Here is a 24,690-nt window from a genome sequence, read left to right as displayed (position 1 = left end):
CAGTGCTGGACTAGAACACCATCGTGCCGTACGTAATATGAGCGTTTGTCTCGGAGGCAGCGCAAAATCCGCGGAGCCGCCGAGCACATGCAACCCGGTCTCACAGCGAAAAGATGACAAGCGTATGGTGGCCTGTATCTCGATTTGGAAGTCACTATTGGAAATCACAAATAAAATCTCAGCGTACCAGAAGTTACAACTTCAGTGGTACTGTGAAGAAATATTAAGAACTCGGACGCTATATCTTTCGTAACTTTTTTGGGCAGTAGCTCGCGCAAGTAATGAGATCATGTAGAGAGGGTTGTCCCAGGGACAAAGACCGCTTTTTTAAAAACTTTTAGCTGTATGCCCGGATACTCTCGTTCGACCGACCGAATAACGGCACTCGCTTTTGTCTCAAGATCCCTTGAAGGTCGCCGACAACGGGATCTAAAAGCATAACATGCTTAATAACACACATCAACTGCAATTACGCATGCGTAATATTGTATTAAACATAACCTCATGTGTACTGAATTGCCCTGGTGCATTTTGTTTACTGATTCCCACTAGCTTGTCTCCAGGAGACACGTTGGCATCACGCTAACACAAATGCTTACATTAGAAAGCATGTGCTGAAAAGTGTAGTACTGTTTTATTCTGTCGGCTTAGATGAAGAACGTTATGTTGAATGAAGATTTACTTATTTTACTTATGAACATCTTAGTTTAATAATCCGTTGACTTTATATATGCGGAGCCTAAGTGTTTGTTGAGTGTTCAGACAATCGCGAACTAGCTCAGGGCTTTATGCCAATATGAGTTAGCTAATAAATGGAGGCCTAAATGTCCTTGTTGTGTGGCGCCGGTGGCGTTCCGGCAAGAAATTCACACGTATTATTCTCAACCCCGCGAAAATTAAATCTACACACCATCTATCGCAAAGACAGAGGAAACGTAGTGACTATATGCCGAACAGTAGTTCTGTCGTGCAAGCAAATATTCGAAACCAAGGCTTCTGAGGCATAAACGCGCGCACAAGATCTGCACAAAATTTTATTTTGTTTTGGCGTTTATCCTTCAACCCAGCTTTGGTGCACGGCTTGAATGTATTCTGACTTTAGGTGTGGCAACCTACCTGCGGAAGCTGCACGAGGTTACTGATGAGGACTCGTTCGAACAGTGGATCAGCCTCTGTTGGTATGTCGGCTATCTTAGCCTGCAATGATAGGCGAGAGAAAATCTCTCTGAGACTCATCAAACCGAACATCAAAGATTTGAATGGCGATAGCTGATGGAAGGCTTATTGTGTTTGACGCATTATTGTTCAGGAGCACGTTTTAACGCGTTTATATCGTTTACAAGTGTTGACACAATCTAGGGGCAGGGCGGCGCGAAACCTCCTAATCATGTAGGAGGGGAGGGGGGGGCTCCAAGCCCGTCCTACAACTTTACTAGCCTGTTCTGTCATCGTTTAGTGTGCATTGTTATGGCCATGCAGATTTTTGACAATAATGGCCGTTAAGGACCCTGATGTGGCACACCAAGAACGGTTTATTCCGTTCCGCATCACTTCTTCCGCATCACTTTGTGGCTCAAGAACCACCTGACAAAGTTATTCTTCGAATCAGTCAAACATGTGCGGAGATAACGCTAGAAATGCGCGGTTTCTATCTTTTGTCATCGCCACAAATGCACTGGAAAATACGCATGAGGGATGACAAAGAACCGACCGGCTGTTTGCACGTGGCGGCACACCATGGCGGCTGCGGTACCTACGAGACGGGGCACGTTACCTCCGAGGTCACGGGCCGGTATGCCTTTCAGAAAGTCGGCCAATGCCTGTCGCGCCTGCTTACTGCGTAAATGGTGAATACAACGCAAAGGAGGGGGAAAGCAATCATGCAATTTCTGACACTTTTTTTTTTGGTCCTTAACTTCATGCAGTGCTCACATGTAAAAAAAAATCCTTGACCACACATGGACAACGCTTTAGGACCACGTTGAAAAGGAGTAGCAGGACATCTATGAGGGGCCATTGCTAACATTTATTTTTTTTTTCGTATATCCTAACTAAGCCGCCTTCCGGGGTAAGAATGTCGTTCTCAGCATAGCGGACTCGTAATTTACTGATAGCCACGAAGTAATTTTTCACCTTTGCGTCAATTCGATGTAGCTTACCCGTTGCAAAACTTGTTTTAAATTTTGGCATATAACTCGTTTAGCAATATTTCGCCAAACATTTTGTCAGTTGCCGGCGGGTCAACCTTCAAATCACCAAAATGGCACTGAAGTAGTGATGACCTCTTTAATTTCTCGTAGCTGTCGCTTGCTATGCCACATCGGCTCCTATATGAAAGCTGCAACGACATGTTAACAAAATTTTATACTGGGCAAAACGCTGCATAGATTTTGAGAAAAAATAAAGCACCGAACAGACATTCAGGTAAGCCGGGAGAAGGTATAACATGTGTCTGTCGACTGATGTGAATGTCTGTTACCGCGCTTTATTTTTGCCGAATATGACTTTTTAGCTGGTGTTGTCTCACAACTTCGGAAGACGAAAGCCTGCGCTGTGCGCGGCTGCCTACCAGCGTACAGATGCATAACAGTGATGTGTGAGTGATGCTCATGTCACAAAAAGCGACTGTGTGGCAAAACTATTAAACGTCAACAGGAACTGGGGGCAGCTTGATGGCGGTGTGCAGAGTTCCTACTTCCATCTCAGCGGTGCGCAAACTTCCACAGGCACTGTGTTGTAGCTAAGAGTGGGTCGAGAAAAAAAAAGTAATAAGAGCTCTATCTTTGCACACGAAGGTTATCGAAAAACAGAAAACATGGAGGCTTACGTGCCAAAGCCACGGTTTGATTACGAGGCCTGCCATGGCATAATATTTGATTGCAGTTTACACAGAGGAAATGCATTGTCTGACTAAGCCTCAAAAGCACCGCAGAGAATGCTCGTTATAACTTAAAAAAAAAAAAACGCCAAGCCTGCGCTGAAACCGCAGCACAGAAACAGCGAAAGCTGGAAGAGGGGCGTTTCTAGAGCCCGTTGTAAGCTCTCTTGGGGCTACAATACAAGTACACTAGAAAGGTACCCACTACGCCATAAATCAAAATTTTTGTGAAGTTGGGAAGCACCTACTAAGCCATTATTCGTCATTCTGCGGAGAAGCGAGGCACCAGTTACACGTCTGTAAGGTATTATGTGCACTTTGTTGACGCGACGACTGATGACGATGAAGAATTATGGCTCAGCCCTTTGTAATGGGTTAGAAGCTTTAAACGGTCCAGCAGTTATGTAATTTGCATTGGGTGACGCCCGGTCGCTATTTCCCTCTCCCGTCATGCTGTAAAATATACGTTGACGTGGGAGAGAGACGGGGGGGGGGACAAGAACTTTACTGAGACCCCGAGGAAATGGATCATGCGCTTTTGGGCTTCCTTGGCAACCAATACAATTGCACTTGCGAGGAACCCACTACGCTCTAAATCATTGTAATTTTACTGAGACCCCGAGGAAATGAATCATGCTCTTATGGGCTTCCTTGGCAACCAATACAAGTGCACTTGCGAGGAACCCACTACGCTATAAATCATTGTAATTTTTTAGAAGTAGGGCAGCAGGCACTGTGCCATTTTTCGTCATTCTACGGAGAGCCGTGGTACCTGCTAAACGCAGGTAAGGCACGTTACAAGAAAATCCGACGATGCACACCACCGAGGAAAGTAGGCGAAAGGAAAGAGCTCTTTCGCCTACTTTCCTCGGTGGTGTGCGTCGTCGGATTTGCTTGTAACATGCACCAACTAGCCCAACAACAAGTTTTACGCAGGTAAGGCATTATGCGCACTTTGTTGATGCTGTGCTGATGACGATGAAGAATTATGGCAGAGCTCTTTGTAATGGGTTGGAAGCATTCAACAACCTACTCGTTGCGCAATTCGCATTGTGTGACGCCTGGTTACAGAATTCGCGGTGTGCGACGCTTGGTGCTTATTTTACTGTTCTACCACGCTATATTGCATATGCTAATGTGGTTCCTTCCCGACATGAAGCTTGTATAGGACCTTTTTGCAAAGCAGTTTCAAGCACCGGCATGGCTCAGAGGTTGAATACTGCGCTCCCACGCAGAGGGCCCAGGTTCGAACCTCGTTTCGTTCTGGAATTTGTTTATCTCGTTTTTTTTTCTTATTTCGAGCGATACTGGTTACGGACACCGGCGGCGGCGGCGGCGGACAACTACGGCGCCAAAAACGGCCGGTGAATGATCTCATAACAGCTTTCGCTGTAAAAAATGGTGCACGATCAAAGGTCGCTGGTTAAAGCAGTTAAGGCTATTGTAATTCTAGGAGGAACTTGAATTACTTTAAGTCTGCGATGAATCTTACGTGGGACGGGGAAAAATGTACTCACTAGAGCTATGTCGTTCTCCAGATTGAAAGTGTCTTCAGCTAGACGTGAGGCGTAGTTCTCGTCTTCGACGAGGTAAAAGAAGGCCTTGGCCATCAGACCTTGATACCAAGACAGCCGGATCACGTTGTCCTCCAGCAGTGGCGTCTCGAGAAAAATGTCGGGGGCGCCAAGCTGCGGCAGGAAATCAGCAACGGGATTTGATCTACGATGTCTATGCAGTGACCTCTTTAATAACAGCTTAGTGGGTGCAGATTGAATGGTGCACGTTGTCATATTTCTGTTTTCTTTCTTGCTACAGCTGAACCTCGTTATAAACAACACTGATATAGCGAATTATGGGTCATAGCGAACTAAATAGATACTAACTTTGGCTGGTCACGCTTCCTTTCAGTTACATTAATTTTTGAAATAACAAAACCGAAAACGCGAAAGCTGCCGTGGTATCGGCTATAACAAAGAATTCGTTTCAACGAGGCTCAAAACTTGAAAGTTAGCATAAAAATCTAAATAAATATTGAAAGACAATTCACAACCATAACTTTTTTTGTTTGAAAGTGTAGTGGAGCATTGCTGAGAAAAGTTACCAGACGAAGATCGCATCCTTCTTCAAATAAATGTGAATTCAGGCCCGTTTTGTCAAACGAACTTCGTTCTGTTGTAATTTAAATGTCCCGGTCTATTTATTATGAATTGTCCCTGGGAGACAGGTAAGGCTTACCTCGTTTATAGTAGACTTGAAGCCTAGAATAATGCCTTTTTGTTTATAGGATTTTTTCGCCAGCTAGGTTGCCAAAGTGAGAGAGCCCAATTTTTTATCTCTGTTACAACGAATATCAGATACAACGAACTAATTGATGGCCCCGATGATACTTTTTTATCAAAAGGTTTGGCTGTATGCTTTCATACTAAATTCACGTTCGAGAGAAGAAGGTTTGCTGCGCTCAGCCATGTTTCGGAGAGCTTTGTGCACTTTAACATAACTTCAATTTCACATTCGTAGCCTGTTGTACATCCCTACTTTTTGCTAGTAAGCCTGCTTTTGTGATATAGCTTGCTGAGACATACAATCGAAATCAAGCGCAGATGTACGGGAAGAGCCGACGTGGAGGGAGATACTAGAACAGAGAATAGCAATGCAATCTCGTTGATGCGATTCCGCATAATACGTTTTTCGGCCTAAAAAGCTCTTCTTTTTATTCCCGGCCAACGTCCCTTGGTAAGAATGCATTTTCTTGCGTTTAATACCAGCACATTTTGCCCAAACTTGGATATTACGAACGCGAAAGTGGATCTTGACCGATAGATCTAAAAATACTATGTTTATTCTTCGGTATACTAGCTCAAACCGCGTTCCAACAAGCTACGATCTCCACGTTTCAGAGCCGTTGAGGCCGCAGCAGCGTCGTTTTTGCGGCGAAAAGATCGCTGCCTACAGCAAGCGACGCGCTTGAACAGTTGGACGCACTTCGTAGCTTCGTCGCGAATGTACAGCTGAGTGAGCAAGCTAGAGATTATTTTTCTTTTTTTATTGCGATAGCAATTATATGGACAGTCTCGGCTGGATTTTGCCGTCGCCGTCGCCGCCGTCATGCACCGTATATGTATAAGTATGTATATATATATAAATGCCCCAAAGAAAAATGATTCAGAAAAATGCTTTCGAAGCGCGGAATCGAACCAGGGACCTCTTCCTCCGCAGCGAGTGGCGCTAGCCACTACGCCACGAAAGGCAGATCCTCCACGTATGTAACGGCGAACGTTATATACACACCCTTCACCGCTGGACGGACTCAGAGACGGCTGCGCTTATAAGCGTTTCTTCATTACCAGCGAGATGGCGTTAGGAGCGCGACAGGCGCATTTAAAAGTCGTCGGCGAGCTCGCTCGCTTCTTCTTATACTTGCGCAGGGAGAACCTTGCCCTTCCGCTGTCTGCTCGCGCGGTTTTCTTGTGCTGAGGGGAAGAGGGGTGTTTCACGCTTTCACCGTGATGTCCGCGCTCATGTTACGGAGCGTACGAAAGCCACTTGAGCTCAAGGGACGCCGCTAAACGAACAAACAGAAGATGAGCGCGAACTATCAAGTGTCACAGCTCGACACTTGAAGCACGCTAGCTTCCTTCGCTGCTTCGGCCGCCTTTGCGCTGTTCAAACTGAGAGTATCCATTGGCGAGCCTCACTTCATACAGCATTAGTTTCTTGCTATCGCATTCATTGCTTCGGTCTTGCGGCGAAACTGCGACTTTTTTACTTTTCAGAATAATTTACTCCTAGAAGTTAAAGAGAAGAAAGTGCAACGCAAATTGACCAGCTGCTTCAATGTTGCTCATTAAGTGAGTTGCTGGCGGAGCAAGCATGTATTCCTCCCTTTTTTTAACCTCTTCCGTTAATACAATTTTTTCGTGATACGTTTTATTGAACGGTTCCCGAGAGAAACGTATCGACGAGATGGCGCTGTATTATCCTGAAACGAAACATAATATTATCAAAGTTCACTGAGAACTGTGAAACGGCTAGTGCCACGTTTCACCTTGTGATTCGTGGAGATAGAAACGCCTCCTCCGTCTACATTGCACCTATCCTCCAGTAGGCTAGATGATATGACTTGAGTCTTCACCGCGTTAATCAATCAATTTCGTCATGTCTGCATCAGTGCGAGGTGTATAGTCCTCTCACATACTGTACTATACAGTGACATCCACTGTTGAAGAGCGCACGTTGAGAGCGGTGTACAGGTTAGTTTTCCGTTTTGTGGTCGACTGGCTTTGTAATAGATTGCTTGCAGTAGCGACAATGGTGCATATCGGAGCGCATGCGCAGAGCACTGACTTATCTAGAAGCCTTAACAAAATATTACAGTTACAATGCCAGCAAAGCGAGATGCATGTCAATGAGCCTGCTTCATTTTTCAGTGCAATGAATTATACGTAATGGAACAAGTAGAACAGTGACAGCAGAGCAGTCAGTGTCTTATTCCTGCGAGCTGAAAAGTGTAAATTCCCTTTATACCACGCGGCTTGAGCGACAGTAAGAAAGCGTGAGATATAGTATAGCTTCTCGCTCACGGCGCACACGGCCTGCTCCTTGAGCTGCACGTCGGGTCTCATCTGTGCTGAGAGGAAGGACTGCACACCGAGCGTCCGTAACGACATAGCCGCCAGGCGAGACAGATCCAGGCGGCGGGCTTCGTCAGCACTGGGCGGAAAGGAGAGGCCCAACTTGGACAGCAGCGCTTTGAGTGGCGCCGCTCCCAGCTCCTCGATCGAGTCTGCGATGCGCGCCGTAAAGAGCCATCGCAGCGCACCTTGTGTATGCTTACATTAAGAGTGAAAATAAAATTTCGCATCCGCCTGGGACATGCGCGCTGTTAGACAGTTCGTGTGAAACAAGATTAGAGAGTGCATGCAGCTCTCAGAGCTCTTTCTAATGATCTTCAATTATATGCGTTTTTTTTTACCCGAAGGTCGAGGGATCGAATCCCGGCCTGGGTGGCCGCATTTTCGATGGAGGCAAGAATGCCTGAGGCCCGTGTACTTAGATTGCACGTTAAAGAACCTGAGGTGGTCGAAATTCTCGGAGACCTCCACTACGGCGTCCCTCATAATCATATCGTGGTTTTAGGACGTTAAACCACGACAATTATTGTTATTACAATTATATACGTTTTGTATACGTCAACCTAACGCTAACCTGCCGCAGTATCCCTGTGGATATTGAGTAAGGTGGCTCAGTAGCAGCCGTGCATCCGATTTCGCGGTAACCCGGGTCGCATTCAACTAGTACGAAAAGGCTCGTACGCTCAGCTTCGAACACACGTTAATGAACCTCATATAAAGGAATTAATACATTCATCATAAATAACTGTAGCGCTTAGGGGTGATAATTTATATTTTTATTCAATAATGTCACCTTATGCTGTCTAAAATTCATAAGCAGAGTGTAGACTGCACTCGCTGCCTCAAGACGGTTAGCTACAACTCGCTTAGGTGAATTGCGTTCAGGCGAATCTTCCATGCCTCTCTAAAGAAGGCGGCGGAGACGATGTAAAATTTTGGACTTGTTTATACAGTTAAGTTTACTTTTCATTTGCTTGAAGGTTTCGGCATGGATATTTGACAATGCATTCAACCTAATTTCAGCGGGCGGATTGTGCAGTAACATACTCAAATGCACATGACGGCATTTATCTGCCATCTACTTCTAGGCAAAGTGTCGCGAGAAGTCTGCGGTAAAGTAGCTTCCAAATTTTCCTGAACCTCTTCTAACCATACACCCGAATAAAACGAGCTATCAGTAGAGCATGGCTTCCCGCAAAGTAGTGTTCCAGACTGCTAGCAGCACTCTTCTAGACTACAACACAAATATTTAAGCGCCGTATATTTTATGACAATCTGGAATATCACGCGCGTTCCGGTAGAATACCGCTTAGGAAGAACTTGAATGACCAATATGCAGGCAGTGAGTGCGAGGTACATATGCAGCGGTCTAAAATGCAAGCAACGCGATCTAAGGAGTCGTTGTACGTGTTCAACTTAAGGATGTCTTCTTTATTTTTGTTAGTCATACAAGCAGAATAAGATCAGTACGCACCATTACGCCAACACTTGTATCGCAACGTCCAAAAGAAATCAATACGTGTCCATAAGCAAACTGAAACCGGCGGGAGCGCAATAAAGTATCGCTCAGGTTGGGTAGCCGAACCTATGACCACCGATTGAAAGAGACAAGACCTTTAGGCAACCTTATCTTCCAAGGTGGTTTCAACCGATCTAGAAGTTAATGAGGGGAAGCTCTAATTATCTACATGAATTTAATGTTAAAGGTCTTAACGCGAGAATCTGCATATCAACGCCATAATTATTTAGGCTTATTATGGTCTTTAGGTCATTATTTTTGCTTCTTATGATCTGATCTATGAAAGACGCATGAAATAACGAGTTACCTCTGTCCATGCAGCCAGTGAGCATGGCGGCTGCTTTCTCTTCGGCAGTCTGCAGGGCACTGTCGATGGCCATTGCTCTGTAGGTTTCTGAAATGGTGTACCGAGGCAGTATATTTTCGAGTAAAATGTCGCATACATGGTCAACGTGCGACCTAATGAACACAAAGAAGCTATGTTGCTATCTCCGAAACGTCAGATTGGCTGAGCCGAAACACACATGTTACAGGCAAAGATTGCGACCTACCACGGTAGTCTATAGTAGTTGCTGACCCGAAGGTCGCGGGATCGAATCCCGGCCGCGGCGGCCGGGATTCGATTTCGCGAAAAATTATGGCTCCGAGTCGGGATGGAACCTAGGCGTGGCAAGCAGGTGTCCTACCACAGAGCCATGCCAGTGCTTGAACCTCTGCAGTAAATAAACCTCATGCAGCTGTCATGTAGTGCGAAGAGTAGCGTTAACACATGTAAAATTTCGTGGCGAAAGCGTAAAGCCGCACCAGGCGTCGCACCATTTGATTGCACAACCGGTGGCTAGTGTAAAGGCCCACCCATTACAAAGTGTCAGGAATAACTAATCATCGTAGGCAGCAACAGTAGCATGAACAAAGTGCGCACATATGCCGTGGTGGCCTGGTCGTTATGGTGCTCGACTGATGACCCAAAGGTCGCGGGATCGAATACCGGCCGCGGCTCGTCTGTCCATCGCTGCGACTGCTCCTCCTCAGCGCCCGAGGTGAAAACGTAAGGAACGCGCGCATCTGCTAGCAGAGGAACACTCGAGCGCGAGCGTCTGTTGGTAGTTTGGGGGCCTGGCGTTTCGTTTTTAGTCCACGGAGACGAACCCGTTCCCGGGTAGAGGGACACAGTTTCCATGTAAAACGGAAGGGCCGAGGCCCGTGCTATACCTACAGTACACGCCACAAGTTCATACATTCTAAGGCGGAATAGAACATTTTTAGGAGCTGGCTGCCAGGTTCTTAAGCTGGGGCGAAGTCCCGCGCCGTAACCTGCATCCATCCATTCAAAGCGTCGTGGAACGCGAAGAGGAACGCTACGCGTGTCGTGTCTTCCCTCTAGCCTGGCCGTTAATTCTCACGGGGCAAGCGGGGAACGCGGTCGACAGTCAGGCGAGCGTCGGACAGCTATTTTTAGGGCCACATTGTCGTGCGCCTCTCGAGGGCAGTTTTCAAATTGAAAGGGCATTAGAAGCGTTGCGTCTGCAAGTGTCGACAATGGAGAATCAGACGCTCTTAGATATTTCTTGTATATATACTTCATCAGTGTGTACATAATTGTAAATTGTGTATATAGTTCATTAAAATTGTATATTAATAAAACATTTTGTATATATGTATATTTAAGAACGTGTGTCACCTCTTCATATGATGGTAGAGGACTTGTACGGAAGATTCACGGGTTTTCCCGATCTTCTCCGAGCCAGCTCCTCAATCATCATTCACTTCGTGGATATGGCGTGATTTTTTAAAGAACGCTCCCAGTGCAGGCGAGCGCCTTCCTAAGCTAGCTGCGTTTTGGCAAGCGTCGACTGTTACCTTCTTACAAGCGGCCGCATTAAACACTTGGCGCGCTTTCACAGCGAAAGTTTGACGTCGGTCGCATCTCGTGCGTATTTCATCGCGGTACGAGGCTTCCCTCCCACTGTCGGTGCGGTTCGATTCATCACTCCGATAGTCGACAGTTGCACGACTACGTCGGTGCCCGATCGTTCTGCGTAAAGGTATCGCATTTCGTTCGTGTTTACCGCGGAGTTGACATTGGCGTTTTCCAAAGAAAAAAAATTACACCATCTCCCGCTAAAGGGGACCCTGAAGCGATGCCAAGCCGGAGCACTTGCACGATAGCGTTGCGTTGGCGTTCGCTGGGCTTGCTACCGACCCCGCGTCGTGGAACGCGAAGAGGACCACTACGCGCGTCGCGTTTTCTCTCTAGCCTGGCCTTTAATTCTCCCAGGGCGTGCGGGGAACGTCGACAGGCGCGCGAGAGAGAGGCAGCGTAGGAGAGGAGAGAGAGGGGGAGGGGACACGCATGCGCTGGCCCTCATCGCTGCGCTGCGCAGGAGAGCATTTCGGCACGTCAAGCCCGCATTTCTGAGGAGCCAACCGAGGCAAGCGCTGGACTGAACGCGCGCAGCGCTCTGCCATTTGAAGGAGAGGAGACTATAGAGGAGGAGAGTAGCGTATGCGCCGTCAGAGCAGAAGCGAGAACGCAGGAGAAGCGCAAGCAGGTGCTGGTAGAGAATTGGAGAGAGTAACGCGCAGCTCTTGGAGAGAGGGAAGGAGGAGAGTCGCGCATGCGTAGTGTGAGTGCGGACTACAACGCTGCGTGCGGATGACCACGCCGCGTTACATACCCTTGAGCAAGAGATACTTCGCATCTAAAACTTGGAGGACGCTTGAGCTTCGCGTTCAAGAGTAGAACACGACAGCGTAATCGGGCCCCGTTCGCGGCGCCTTTTCAGTCGACAGCCCTGCGTCGCTTGTCGGTGCACACCTCAACCGTGCCGCGAGCAAAGGGACGTCTGTGCGCTTAACACTGGCCGTTTCGAAATAGCATAAAATGCCTACTGCAAGTAAAGCTTCGAAGTGCCCACTACGCCATAATTCTTCCTTTTGGGATTGGCGTTGTGCCCACTACGCGTCCGTAAGGCAACTCGCGTTCCCGCGCTCCTGCACATTTTGTTGATGCTCTTGCTGATCATGTTCATTAGTTACACCCGTGCGCTTTGTTATCGCCGGGCCTTTCAACCAACCACTCGTTGCGCAATTCACATGTTCTGACGCCTGATACGATTTCACGCTTCTGCCACGCAATATTGCATGCGTTAAGACGACTCTTCGCACTGCATAGCTTTCGTATATGGGTCTTTCCAGGCCAAATTTCCCAGTCATTTTGGCGGTCACCTCAAATGTATAAAAAAAAAATCGTGCTGATTTCTTGCACTTAAAACATCGAATTACTAGAATATTTCGAAGAGAAGAAATTTCTTGGTCACGTGGGAGCGTTCCGAATTTCGCAGAATGTCGTCGGAATGTTGTTTGTCAGAAAAATTGTTCCGAGACTATCGCTTATTCTCTCAATACCAAATTTGGCTTAGATATTAAGCAAAAACTTTCGTTTAAGGTTTTCTAAGCTGAATAATATTGCAGCAATTTTTCAGTCACATACACCTCCAGAATTATGTCAACATGTTCTATCTCCCATGCATTTTCTTCCTTATAATACCGCATTATGTACGAATATCTGAATAATGAATAACTACTCTAAAGAAGGTATATTTCGCTGTAAAAATATTTTCAGGCCACTAAATCTTAATGTTACGAGAAAAAATCACGAATTTCAGACAATCGTCACATGGGTCCACATCGAGACGTAATTTACACCACGTGGTGCTCCTATTAAAACTTTGCTTTGTACCCCAATCGAAAGCAAATAGACGGTTCTTTTTATATGGCAAGTTTTATTATTACAATTCTTGTTTTAAAGAAGAAAACAATGTTTGAAGTTCCCCATTGAAAGCAATGAGAAACTTCATCGGGGAAGCTGCCGTATGACCAAATGGGAAGATAGCCGTCAATGGGGAACTTTAATAATTATTTGCTTCCTTAGAACAAAAACTGTAATAATAAAACTTGCCATATAAGAAGAACCATCTATTAGCTTTCGATTGGGGTATAAAGCTAATTTTTAATTGGAGCACCACGTGGTGTAAATTGCGTCTCGATGTAGACCCATGTGACGATTGTCTGAAATTCGTGATTTTTTCTCGTAAAATTTAGAAACTTCAGTGGCCTGATAATATTTTTACTGCGAAATATAACTTCTTTAGAGTAGCTATTCATTACTCAGATATTCGTACATAACGCGGTATTATAAGGAAGAAAATGCATGGACATTTTGGCATAATTCTGGAGGTGTATGCGACTGAAAAATTGCACTAATATTACTCAGCTCCGAACACCTCAAACAAACGCTTTTGCTTAATATCTAATCCAAATTTGGTATTGAGACAAGAAGTGATACTCTCGGAATAATTTTTCTGACAAACAACATTCAGACGACAATTCTACAAAATTTTGAACACTCCCACGTTACCAAAAATTTTTTCTTCGAGATATTCTAGCAATTCGCTGTATTCAATGCAAGAAATCAGCACGATTTTTTTCGAATACAATGGAGGTGGTCGCCAAGATGGCTGGGTCGTTTGGCGTGGAATTGACGCTACGGCGTTTTTTACGAAGCAGTTCCAAGCACAGGCGTGGCTCTGAGGTAGAACGCCTGACTGCCACGTGGAAGTCCTGGGTTCGATTCCCACTACAACAGAACGTTTTATTTATTTATTTGCATCCATCTCGAATTTCCGCTCATGGACAACGCTGATTTTTCGCTCACGACTACTGACACCGGAATTTCTGCAAAACGAGCGCTTAAACACTATCGCGTTAAAATGCTAAGGTCATGGTTCTTCGACACAAGTATGCGGCAACAGAACTGCTGGCCCAAAATCAGCACGGCTGTAAGGCGTACGAATAGTGCATACCGTGAACACAAGAAAAAAGATAGCTGAACAAATGAACCTTAATATTAGTGTTATTGTACACTGAAGAACCCACCACGCAGGAGTATTCCATAATCAAATTTAACGAATGAAGGAATGATATGCCGCAGCGATAACAAACTACGTGCCTAAAAAGCCACTGTAACAAAATCTAACGGCGACTAAGACCAGTGGAGCCGTGGACATAGGACCTAACCCATAAAAGCTCCAAGATCCCATTTCCCTTTGATGAAGTTTCCTCATCCGTCGCCGAAGAAAGTAAGGAGTGGAAAGGTGGATACAAAGGAAGAGAACGAGACGCTTGTCCGCTTTCTTTTCTTGTGCTCGTGTTTTGCATGGCCATGGGCGGAGACGAGACGTGAAGAGCTTACAAATTCGCGCGGGCGTCGCGTCTCAACCCTGTTCCGTCACGGCAGCACGGCTTACATTCCCAATTATGAACGCCCATCAACTAGCCCGACTTTCTGTCATTCTAAAGATAATCTACTTGCTTGAAGCATTACGTACGGGGGCACTTACGGACATTTAGGAAAATCGGGAAATCAAAGCCAAGCGTACCGTACAGGTGCGACACGTATCGGGCGCGTACGGTGTCCGCCCGGGCGTTTTCCGCCTGGTGGCGCGTGGGCAGGTTTCGGCGAGTCCAGCGGCTGCACACGTGCGCGTAGAAGTCGTCGCAAGCCGGCTTAGCCTCGTCCACGTCCTGAGAGAGGGCCTCCTCTGCGTCATGGAAAAACTCCCGTCTCTCAATCACTTCATGGAAAAGCTCAGCAAATGCTCGGTGATTCGAGGTATCGTAGTGTGTAGAACCAAAGCTGTGTCCCAAATTCACAAGTTTTTTTTTTTCGTTTCTACGCGCTGTTTGCGGCTAACTATCTTCCTTCACTATAATGTGCCTAACATAACAAATGGTCGGCGTTTTTTCTGTCAAACAGTTTTCGCGTACGTCATAGATTTTCATGTGAATAGGCTGCTTCCACGTTTCATAAACGCCTTTGCTTGCAGTCAGTTCTCGTTCTTTTTGAGCCCTCCTGTTAGCCAAGGCTGTTTTGGCTGCTAATCCAGTTAGTTAGCAGCAAATCCTGTTAGCAGCCAAGGCTGCTAACAGGATTTGCACGCAGTGTTATTTTGTGGGGGGCACGCAGTGAGCTTCTTGACCACAGCGCAAAAAGGAAAGTAAATGTAAGGAGATTACGGAGCCGCAGATGCGTTGCGTGGCTTTTAGTTTTACTTGTATTTGCGTACCAGTTTACACGGAATATTATGAATCATTACAAACTTGCGGTTTTGTCAGCCATGATGCTGCACATGAACGCCCAAAACACTGCGCAGCGAGTAGGTTGTTCTAATCTGTCGTCTTACTATTGCGCAAGATGATTATGATTAAGGTGGTGTGAGAAGGAAGAAGTAGCAGCATTCTTTCATCCTAAACGCACCGTCCCGTTCCATTTCTAAAGAGGAAAGCGCTTGAGTTGCTAGAAATAACTGTTTTGTTTTGCCTAAAGGCTCGTTCACACCAGGCGACTAGCAACGGTCGCGCGACCGTTGCTAGTTGGTCATTTTGGTCGCAAAGCGACTGCTTTGGCCAAGTCGCTCGCTGCTAGATTTTTCAGTCGCCGAGCTCTGAGCCAATCACGTGCGCAGGAACAGGACGTCAGCTTATTTTACGCGGCAATGGCAATGCGAGCAGACGTGAATTCTATGTGGCGACGCATATAGGTCGCACGCAGGTGTGAACATCGGTCGCTTTGAGTCGCTTTTTGACTGCCAGTCGTAAACAGTCGCGCGACCGGCGCTAGTCGCAGATGTGAATGAGCCTTAAGGCAGTCGTCATAATCGCACACCAAAGCTCATTCGAGCTGTCCGTGTTGTACAACTGGCCGATCAATTGGCGCACGTCTTTTATCTTGCCTATTAGATTAACGTATGCTGCACACCTTCATTTGTCTCTTTAGAATACTGAACTACGAACAAATTTTCATACCTTCCGCACGACAGTCGGGGCTTCGGCAGACAACGACGTTCACGCTGTCGTCCAGGTTGCCTGCGCATACGAGAAACCAACTACGTTGCTGTAAAGAAAGTCGGTGTTAACAGTTCCATTGCCCTTCCGAAAGAAGAGTACGTACACAGTTAAAGAATTGGAATTCCGACTTTATTCAGGCGTATAATAGCGTGAGCTGAGACAGCTTTATATAAGGCGAAATTATGAAAGTGAACCAAGCAGTCAGCGGTTACGAAATAACACTGACGGTCCCAACAGACAGCAGAGTTCGTCGACAGAGTGTCTATTCCTCTAGAAAGATAGGCTGTGATGGCAGTGCCAGCTGTCAACGCGTCTGAACGCCTAGGCAAGCCTAGGTGGATGGTGGCTTCCTGTCCTCTGTCGTGCCTAATATTAGCGGTTGCACTGTGCTAAGCTTTTGAAGAAGCATGCGAGAGCCAACGTGGAGAGTTCGCTCGCTTCTGCCTACGCTGTTCATCGCACCAGCATTGTAGCAGCGCATGTACGCGATCGCTTTTTCGCCTGTACGCACGCGACAACATTCTGGACAAGTCCTTTTGTAAGTGAATGCTTACTGTAATATGTGCAGCCGATAAAAATACGCACCTGCATTCGCTTCGCCGTAAAATTATACTATTGCTATCGATGTCGACGATACACTTTTCGTGCAAAACTTGATGTTCTCTTAGATACAATGTCTACCTCAACAGCCACCTAATCGATGGGCCATCTTTTGCTACTCGAGGTCAGCCTTACAAACACTACGGTTTGCTTTACGGCACGGATTACACGAACAATCAGTGTATGAGATAAGGCACGACTACCACCAAGCGCTCGAGGAAGGACATGATATTATATTTCAATGGTTGCCGAGTCATTGCGAAATTGTCGGCAATGACCGCGCGGATGAAGCTGCACGATCGGCTCATGACCAAAACCTGCGGACACCCATGCCACTCTAGAGAACGGACGCCGCGCGGCGACTGCCATCACTCGCACGCCGTATCGCGCTTCTACAATGGAATACGCAGGGTTTTGTAGCGTTAGCTACACTGGCCTAGCCGAGCCAGTTTCGCGTGGATCCTCAAGAGCCGTGCTGCGCATGCGCGAGGATCAGTGATGTCACGCACCGGAGCCGGCAGCTCCTGCGCGCTTCGCCGCCGCCGCGCGCGACTCGCTGCCGCCGGTCTGCGTTTTCCAGAGGAGTGACGTCGTAGACTTGGCAGACGTATAAATGGCTTGCACGTGACGTCATGAACGCAGCTTCTGGAAGGAACTGGGACTCCACGATGGCGGCTTTGATGACACACAAGTTGAGTCTATGTGAAAACGACGCGGCAGGAGCGTCTCTGTGCGTGAGTAATGAAAGAACCTGCATGTGATGTTTTGATAACGTGAATGTGTTATCGGAAACGTCGCGTCCACACATGCTGGTGCTCCAACACGGAGCTTTCAGTGACGTCAGTGCGAGCCATCTATTGGCGCCGGCGCGCGCGCAGCTATTCACCTTCGCTGTGCAGTCGCCGTCTGGCACTGCGCTGGAGCCGCTTGATAGCGCCTCTGACTGGCGTTTGCAAGTGTGGTATAGCCATGGAGAAGGAGAGCGCAAATGCTGCTCAACGGCGCAGAAGAGCGGAGAAGCTTAACTCATCGGATCCCGAAGTAGTTGCCTGGCAAAATAAATATACATGTGCCACATACTACGTATACCGTGTGTGTGTCATTGAAGCAGCAGTAAGCATGATAATCAAGCTAATCCTAGACAATCAGCAAAGCTAAGAATAATTAGCTGAACCGTTGCTAACGCTACGTTATCCTGGCATAGCCGAGCTAAGCCACTGCAAACTTTTTTCCAACGCGCGCCTGTATTCGATTGACCCAAACTTGCAACTTCGTTTGCCATCCGGGCTCTCACGACGCGATGCAACTTTGCTGTGTCGCGTGTGGTCGGGCGTGGCATTTATGAATGCGTATTCGTGTCTCATTGGAATGGCCAGCAGTGCGGCATGCAACATTTGCGCCTGCGAGGAGACGCTTGAACACATTCTATGCCACTGCCCATCATACCAGGATCAACGACGTAGTATGAAAGCCAAGATCCGTCACTGGGATTCAAGACCACTGACAGAAAAGATCTTGGGACCTTGGCCTACGGTCTCGCGTATGCGCAAGCCCTCTTGTGCTTCTTGAGCACCACCTGGACTTCACGAGCGCCTGTGAACTAACAGCGCCAGTTCGTGTTGTGTAGTTTCACGCTGTTCATCCATCTGTTTCTTACTCTTCTTCTTTCTTCTCTACCCTTTCCTTTCTATTATTCTCCCTTCCCCCAGGCCAAGTGTAGGGTAGCCAACCGAGCCAAAGCTTGGTTAACCTCCCTGCCTTTCCTCTTCGTATATCTCTCTCTCTTGGCGACTGCTACCGACATAATGTAAAGGGGCAATTTCTGACCGAGATTATTAGCCCGTGGTTGTGACACTGAATAAGGCAACAACCATACCAGTAACCACTGAACTCTTTATTGGGCGAACCTGGGACCAGCAAAACAATACACTCATAGCACAATGGTGGTGAAGAGCGCTGTCTTCGATAGTCGAGAATCTTCCTTTCGCGTTAAACGCTTAAGTTTTGCACATGCGTCATGTACATTACAGCGTCACCGTTGGCGCTCGAGCATGTTTCAAGTGTACACTGGTTTTAGCATTGCCCACACACTATATTAGAACCGTCAATAATATTCGAGAAGGTTCCAATAGACCAAATGAGTACAGACACAAATATTTCGTCTCTTAACTTTCCTGCTTGAATGAGTAGGTAATGAGCCAATTATCACGGCTGGAAGCTTAGATTGCTCGAGCGCACTACAGTTAAAAGTTATACGGGTCTGTTTTACTATCGATGAGAAGACTTGAAGGCGAAAGCTTTAGCGCTGATGCATTAAAAGATTGACTCGTACACATACTGTATCGTGATTTATTTGTGGCCGATGACAGAAACCACTAGGCTCGGCTACAGCGTCCACCTCGCACCCGCCCTTCATTATCACTTCACCTTGTCGGACGACTGCTAAAAGACCCCGCACACACGCAGCCTTTTTTTTATACCTACGCCAACGATGCCGTCTCTGGGAAAATTTTTCCATGACGCGCACTGTGCTTACGTCACGTGAGAAAGAGAGGGAACACAACTTTATTAGAGTCCAGTGCAGACGCTGCGGTTGCCCCGCGCCACCCGGCCACTCCCACGTGGGGACCGGCAGGTCTAGCCTAACGACCCTGTCGCGGGCGCACTGGACGACCAGAATTTGGTATTGAAGGTCTGGGCTGAGCAGAAGCGCATCCCACTCGGCCTTGCTGTCAGCCGGGCCGAGCGACCCGCGCTCCCAAAGCGTGTGTGCTAATGAAGCAGCTTGCCCGCAAGTAAACGAAATCCACTCACACGTCACGTGACAGCGTGCCCTTTACGTTGACGCCGTCACGTGATTGAGAGGGCCGTGACAATGGACGCCGGACATCGGATGTTTTGCCTAATGAGCCATACAAAGCTTTCATCTTAATATTTTGGAGGCGTTTTTGTAGCGTCGCGGTTTCGGTTTCAGAAAGCAGGGTGATTTTTTGTAAACATAGCTGGCCACGCGACCACGCGAAACAGTGACGCGCGCCCAGCGCGTGGCATCACGTGCACGTGAGCGCCGCACTGGCAACTGCTGCAGAGAGCACACACGTGACGTAAGTGGTTGTTGTTTTTACACCAAACCTAAGCTGATGCCGATGTCTCGTGTTGCTCTGTTTCGCGCTCAATTGCGCGGCGTCGACTTCAGTTGATTTTATGTTCTAAGCTATATTTGCTGATAATATTTTGTTGAGTATGCGTGTGCGTCCACAAAAATCTCTCTCATGTTATTGCTCCTTCAGAATTTTGTGTCAGTTTTCTTTTAACCTGTGGCTTGCGCCGAACATAATACGTGTAACAGTTTTAGTTTGGAAACCCAGTCACATCGAAAGAGAGAAAAAGTATACGCGCTACTATGGGCCAGTGCCGAAGGCAGTGCTTTCCTACAAAACGTTTGACTAGGTCACATGGCTTCAGCTACCGTATTATTTGTGTAGTACCAACACTCTTGGGCACTGGCTTATGTCGGCTAGTGATGCGTAATGTCTGCTAAATTACGGCTAATGTTGCCCGGTGCTGGCCGATTGCGGCTAAATAATTGCTAATGCTGTCTTATATTGGCTGTCGGCCTCTGCTTTCGTTATCTCCATTCAGTTTCAAGTGACTGAGCTGTCTAATAAAAAAGATTCGGGCAGCTACGCCTAGTGGTGCGAAAACTGTGGGAACAGCGAAGCTGGTGGCCTTCCGCTCCTTCTTTCCCTCCTCCTCACCCTCACTTACCTTTCCCACCCCGTCGCTATGCTATACTATACTTATATGGTTCCCATAAACGCGTGTTCTGCTAGTGCGCCTGGGTAGTCGATGGTTACGACGTTTGCCTTTGGACAGCGGGTATTCGGGTTCGAATTGCGCCTTGCCAAGAAATGTCATTCTGCTTTATTTATTTCTTCTCCACCTCCTTTCAACTTCTACTCTCCTCTTCATTTTCTTCCTCAAAATCTCTCTCTCTCTCTCTCTCTCTCTCTCTCTATATATATATATATATATATATATATATATATATATATATATATATATATATATATATATATATATCTGTACTCGTTCTCTCGCCCGTCAGAGTTATTACATCCCACGCCGTACAAATCGGCGCACGTGTTCTGGGAGCGAAGCAGAAGATGAAGAAGAGGACGAAGAGAGCGCGTGTCGGTTCATGATGATGATAATTTTGTGTTCGCGACTAATGCAGTTTCTCCTAGATGAAACAGCTCCGGCGTTAAATATAAAAGGGCGGTTAGCAAACCTTCCACTGGCTTGTCGCAAAACGAGGTGTGCTTTTTAGGATCTGTTGATGACAACGGTTAGAGCGAAACTTAGCACGTGCTTTTCCACATTTCCTAGATTGTTTGTTTTTCTTTTTTTTGAAAGAAAATACTCGTCAGTTGTAGGTCTGCGGTTTTGTGTGCGCGCCTTCCCTCGTCTCACGCGGCGCTGTTAAACGAAATCATGCGAATTTTCATTGTAGCTTTTTGGTGCTGTTGAAATATATGCAATGCGTGCTCGTACATCTAGGCAGGATACCGCCTATACCATAAACACTATAGCGCCACAACAGCCGCGAGATGCTCGTATTTGTTTAGAAGCTTCATTTGCACCAACCAATACGCGCGTGGTGCGGAATATCGCGTGAAGATGGGCGCGGCCCGTAGACAATAACTTACCGCGAGCCGCTCGTAGGGAGATTGCCAAGAGCTTTTCGTGTCCTGTAGAGAAGAATAAATAACCGATCAGGAATTTCATTGCGACAGATGCTCCGAGCAAATTTTGCCAAACGGCCTAGCAGGCGGAAATCGACTGATAGAAATATGATGAAATGCCAACGCCATTATATTAAATTCGAAGCATTTCAAAACCACGAAACACAGATATCTGGAAGTATTAGCAATGAAATCAAACACAGTGGGTCCCGCTGTTATCAAAAGCTTCGCGTTCTGTGAGGCTTAACGCAAGTATGACGTGCTCTTAATTCAGTTTATGGGCGGCATAATGTAGGGCGGACGGGGCCCTAAATGTAGCTCGACATTTCGAGTACGTCGGAGTCGTACTTCATGCTGCTAGAGCTAGTCATGTCGCTGGTAACATATGTTGTCGATAATCCATTCTTTTGTTTCTTTGTTTTTAATTAAAACGCACAAAAAGGCGGACGGATGGGATCCGTACCATGAGTGCGCTCAAAAGAACGTTCAAGTGTGCTCATGTCTAGTCTGCTGCCCACAATGTGACATTCATAATATGCGAACCGCTGAATGTTCATTCCTGCCATGGGCGATTCTTACGAGGTATGTTCCGAATAAAGGAAAGCAAATTAAATATAGAGGCATTGGAATAAACGGCATAACTTGAAGCGCGCTCAATTCGTACACTGAGAACCACTGGTTTGAAAACGAAGTAGTCATCTAAATAAAAACGGATAAACATTTGAAGTAAATTTTGCGGTTGTACACGCGAGAACTTTGTGCTAAATAAATATATAAAGGCATGTGTTGTCTCTGCAGAGTGCTGTCGAACAGTTAAAGAACGAAAATTCGTATTCTAGTTATGATTTTTGCATCGCTCGAATAATTGCAGAGCAAGGTTACAGCGAGCCACTTGCAACACATTTATATTTTTATTTACAATACTGCCAGTCTCTGCTGAGACCATAGCAGGTGGGCACTGTGTACAGATACTGTGAATACTCATGATATAGACCGATCAGCTTGATCTTCCTTTTGACCCGCCGCGGTGTTCTAGTGGCTATGGTGCTCGACTGCTGACCCGAAGGTCGCGGGATCGAATCCCGGTCGCGATGGCCGCATTTTCGATGGATGTGAAAATGCTTGAGCCCCGTGTACTTAGATTTATGTGCACGTCAAAGAACCCCAGGTGGTCGAAATTTCCGGAGCCCTCCACTACAACGTTACTCATAATCAAATCATGGTTTTGGGACGTTAAAACCTAAACTCCAATTATTATTATTATTATTATTATTATTATTATTATTATTATTATTATTATTATTATTATTATTATTATTATTATTATTATTATTATTATTATTATTATTATTATCCCTTTGATCCCGCGACAGCGGTGTGGAAGTCGTTACACGGCTGTGGGCTAAAGTGCACTCACTGTTGGCTAAGTCGCCGAGGCTGATGAGGAAGACGCTAGATGCGAAGAACACCACGAGCACCGAGATCAAGATGAAGGCGACCACGAGAAAGCGACCCTTGGTCCGCGCTTTCGAGGAAGGTACTGGATAGCGCCGCCTGCGTCTGGGACAGATAAACAGCTACGTTTTTCACGGAAAACCAAGAAGAAGCATTTAAATAGCTCACTGAAATAATGCTAAAGTGGCCGAGTGGTTTGTTACTGATCGTAATACCAGCGCAACAGGATAACACAGGAAAAGAGCACGTAGGTCACGGCACCTCTCCTGTGTACATTTCGACGTCGTGTTTCTTGCTTCACTTACCAGGATTGCCTTTAGGCAGATTTGAAAATTAGTGACAACTGAATCCAAAAGTACACAAAAGTAGCCATGCTGTTCCATTTTAGCGTCAAATTCACACCCAAACAGAGCATAGGCGATACTATAGATCGAGTGTCTATTAGTGAAAAATAAGTACGATTTTCATTATTAAATAAGCAAAAGCATAGAACATATGCCACAAATGTTCTTTCTTATTTAGTCTTCAAGGTACAGGTAAGTTGCAAACAAATAATTAAATTATTGCAGGTTCAGGGCACCTGCACATAGCTCATGAAGGATAGTTTGTGTCACAGCGATTTCGGAACATTATAGCCAACAACTGAGTCGGACAGTTAAATATTGAGGCATTTTTTCCTTGAAGCCGTAAACCGAACCTGACTAACAGAGTTACCATAATACCACTCCAGCTACAAATAGCGAAATCTGGTTGAAAATAAACCATGCAGCTTTATTTAGTTACGGGTCTCTGTATTTGTAATGTTCGCACGAGAATACCTGCTACGCATCATAATTAGAAACTGACACGTAGCTTCAGTATACATAGATGGCAGGAAGCATCAGCAGCGTCCTAGCCACGCGTTTGCCTACATGTGCGCTACTACGTCACTACGGCTTTGCCGTCGCGATGAGCGTAAAGGTGGCCTCGATGCTCACCAGCCCGCTGAGGACATGGTCGATGTGACATAAAAGTTTGGAAATAATGGCTAAGTCTTTAGGTTTGCTTGCGATTCATTGGTAAATGGTAACAAAAATGGCTTGTAAATGCACCGGAATAGGAGCCCAGTGTAGAGAAAAAGTAGCGATGGAGCCAACCTGGGAGTTTTATCGCTAGATGGGGTCGTAACGAAGCCAGTTTGGTGCAAAGTAGCCGCCAACGGCAACCCTGGTTCTTACAATGTATACATTACATTTGGCCGCACTCTATCGTTCGTTGATCTGAGGTAAATCCCTAATTTTAGAAATTAGGAACGCTAATTTTTAGAAGACTAGGATTGGGCGTGTTGGTACAACATGATTATGAGTGCAAATCAGCGCTCTGTGTCCTTTCTTCTGTCCCCTCCTGTCGGCTGCGCTGATTTGCACTCATAAGCTAACTTTTAGTCTTTTTGTTAATGTTTGCATTGACAACAGTGGCAAGTTTTAACATGCCGGTGTCGTTGTGGTGGGCGCTTTATGGTTTGGCCCAGCTTCTTCAATAGAGTCTGTACTGGCTTTTTCAAGGAAAGTTCGCATCGATATCAAATTGTAGATGGAGTGAAAACTAAAAAAAAGTCAGCAAAAGTCACATTCCACTTTGCCGTCGCAAGACCTCTTTACAAGGTGTTGCGCTTCGGAGAAGCCTCACAAACCCTGCTAAGCCACTTTCGAACACAAACTTAGCCTGCAAAGGTGGTTCTTGTACACGGATTACTCTTGGATGACGTGGAGTTAGCGGCGACTTGGCGGTGACTTGAAGTAAGATAAAACCAAGAAGATATGCCGCACTCGTGCGTAAGCACAAGAGTTTCAAACTCAAACTCTGACAGAAAACCTGGGTCCGGGCCGCAAGGTCACGATAATGGCTAGCGGAGACCTCCTGCTTGAAATTCGAGACAAGCAGGAGGTCATGAAAAGCTCGCCAGCCTTCAGA

The 24,690-nt window shown here is 46.4% G+C and overlaps 1 protein-coding gene across 1 annotated transcript in view; it reads right to left on the bottom strand.

The window, feature by feature from the left end:
- LOC119385571 (neprilysin-1) overlaps nt 1–24,690 on the bottom strand; it is a 45,380-nt gene that overhangs the window by 17,989 nt on the left and 2,701 nt on the right. Inside the window, exons 2-8 of the mRNA XM_049414020.1 lie at nt 22,700–22,842; nt 15,896–15,955; nt 14,470–14,631; nt 9,336–9,422; nt 7,459–7,661; nt 4,396–4,566; nt 1,117–1,197 (exon numbers count right to left, since the gene is read on the bottom strand). Coding sequence (XP_049269977.1) covers nt 1,117–1,197; nt 4,396–4,566; nt 7,459–7,661; nt 9,336–9,422; nt 14,470–14,631; nt 15,896–15,955; nt 22,700–22,842 — 907 coding nt within the window. The remainder of the gene's footprint in view (nt 1–1,116; nt 1,198–4,395; nt 4,567–7,458; nt 7,662–9,335; nt 9,423–14,469; nt 14,632–15,895; nt 15,956–22,699; nt 22,843–24,690) is intronic.

The sequence above is a fragment of the Rhipicephalus sanguineus genome, chromosome 3, assembly GCF_013339695.2.
Source record: "Rhipicephalus sanguineus isolate Rsan-2018 chromosome 3, BIME_Rsan_1.4, whole genome shotgun sequence".
Classification (NCBI taxonomy): domain Eukaryota; kingdom Metazoa; phylum Arthropoda; class Arachnida; order Ixodida; family Ixodidae; genus Rhipicephalus; species Rhipicephalus sanguineus.
Note: the sequence above shows the minus strand (reverse complement) of the source record. Positions and strands in the feature narration are given on the sequence as shown.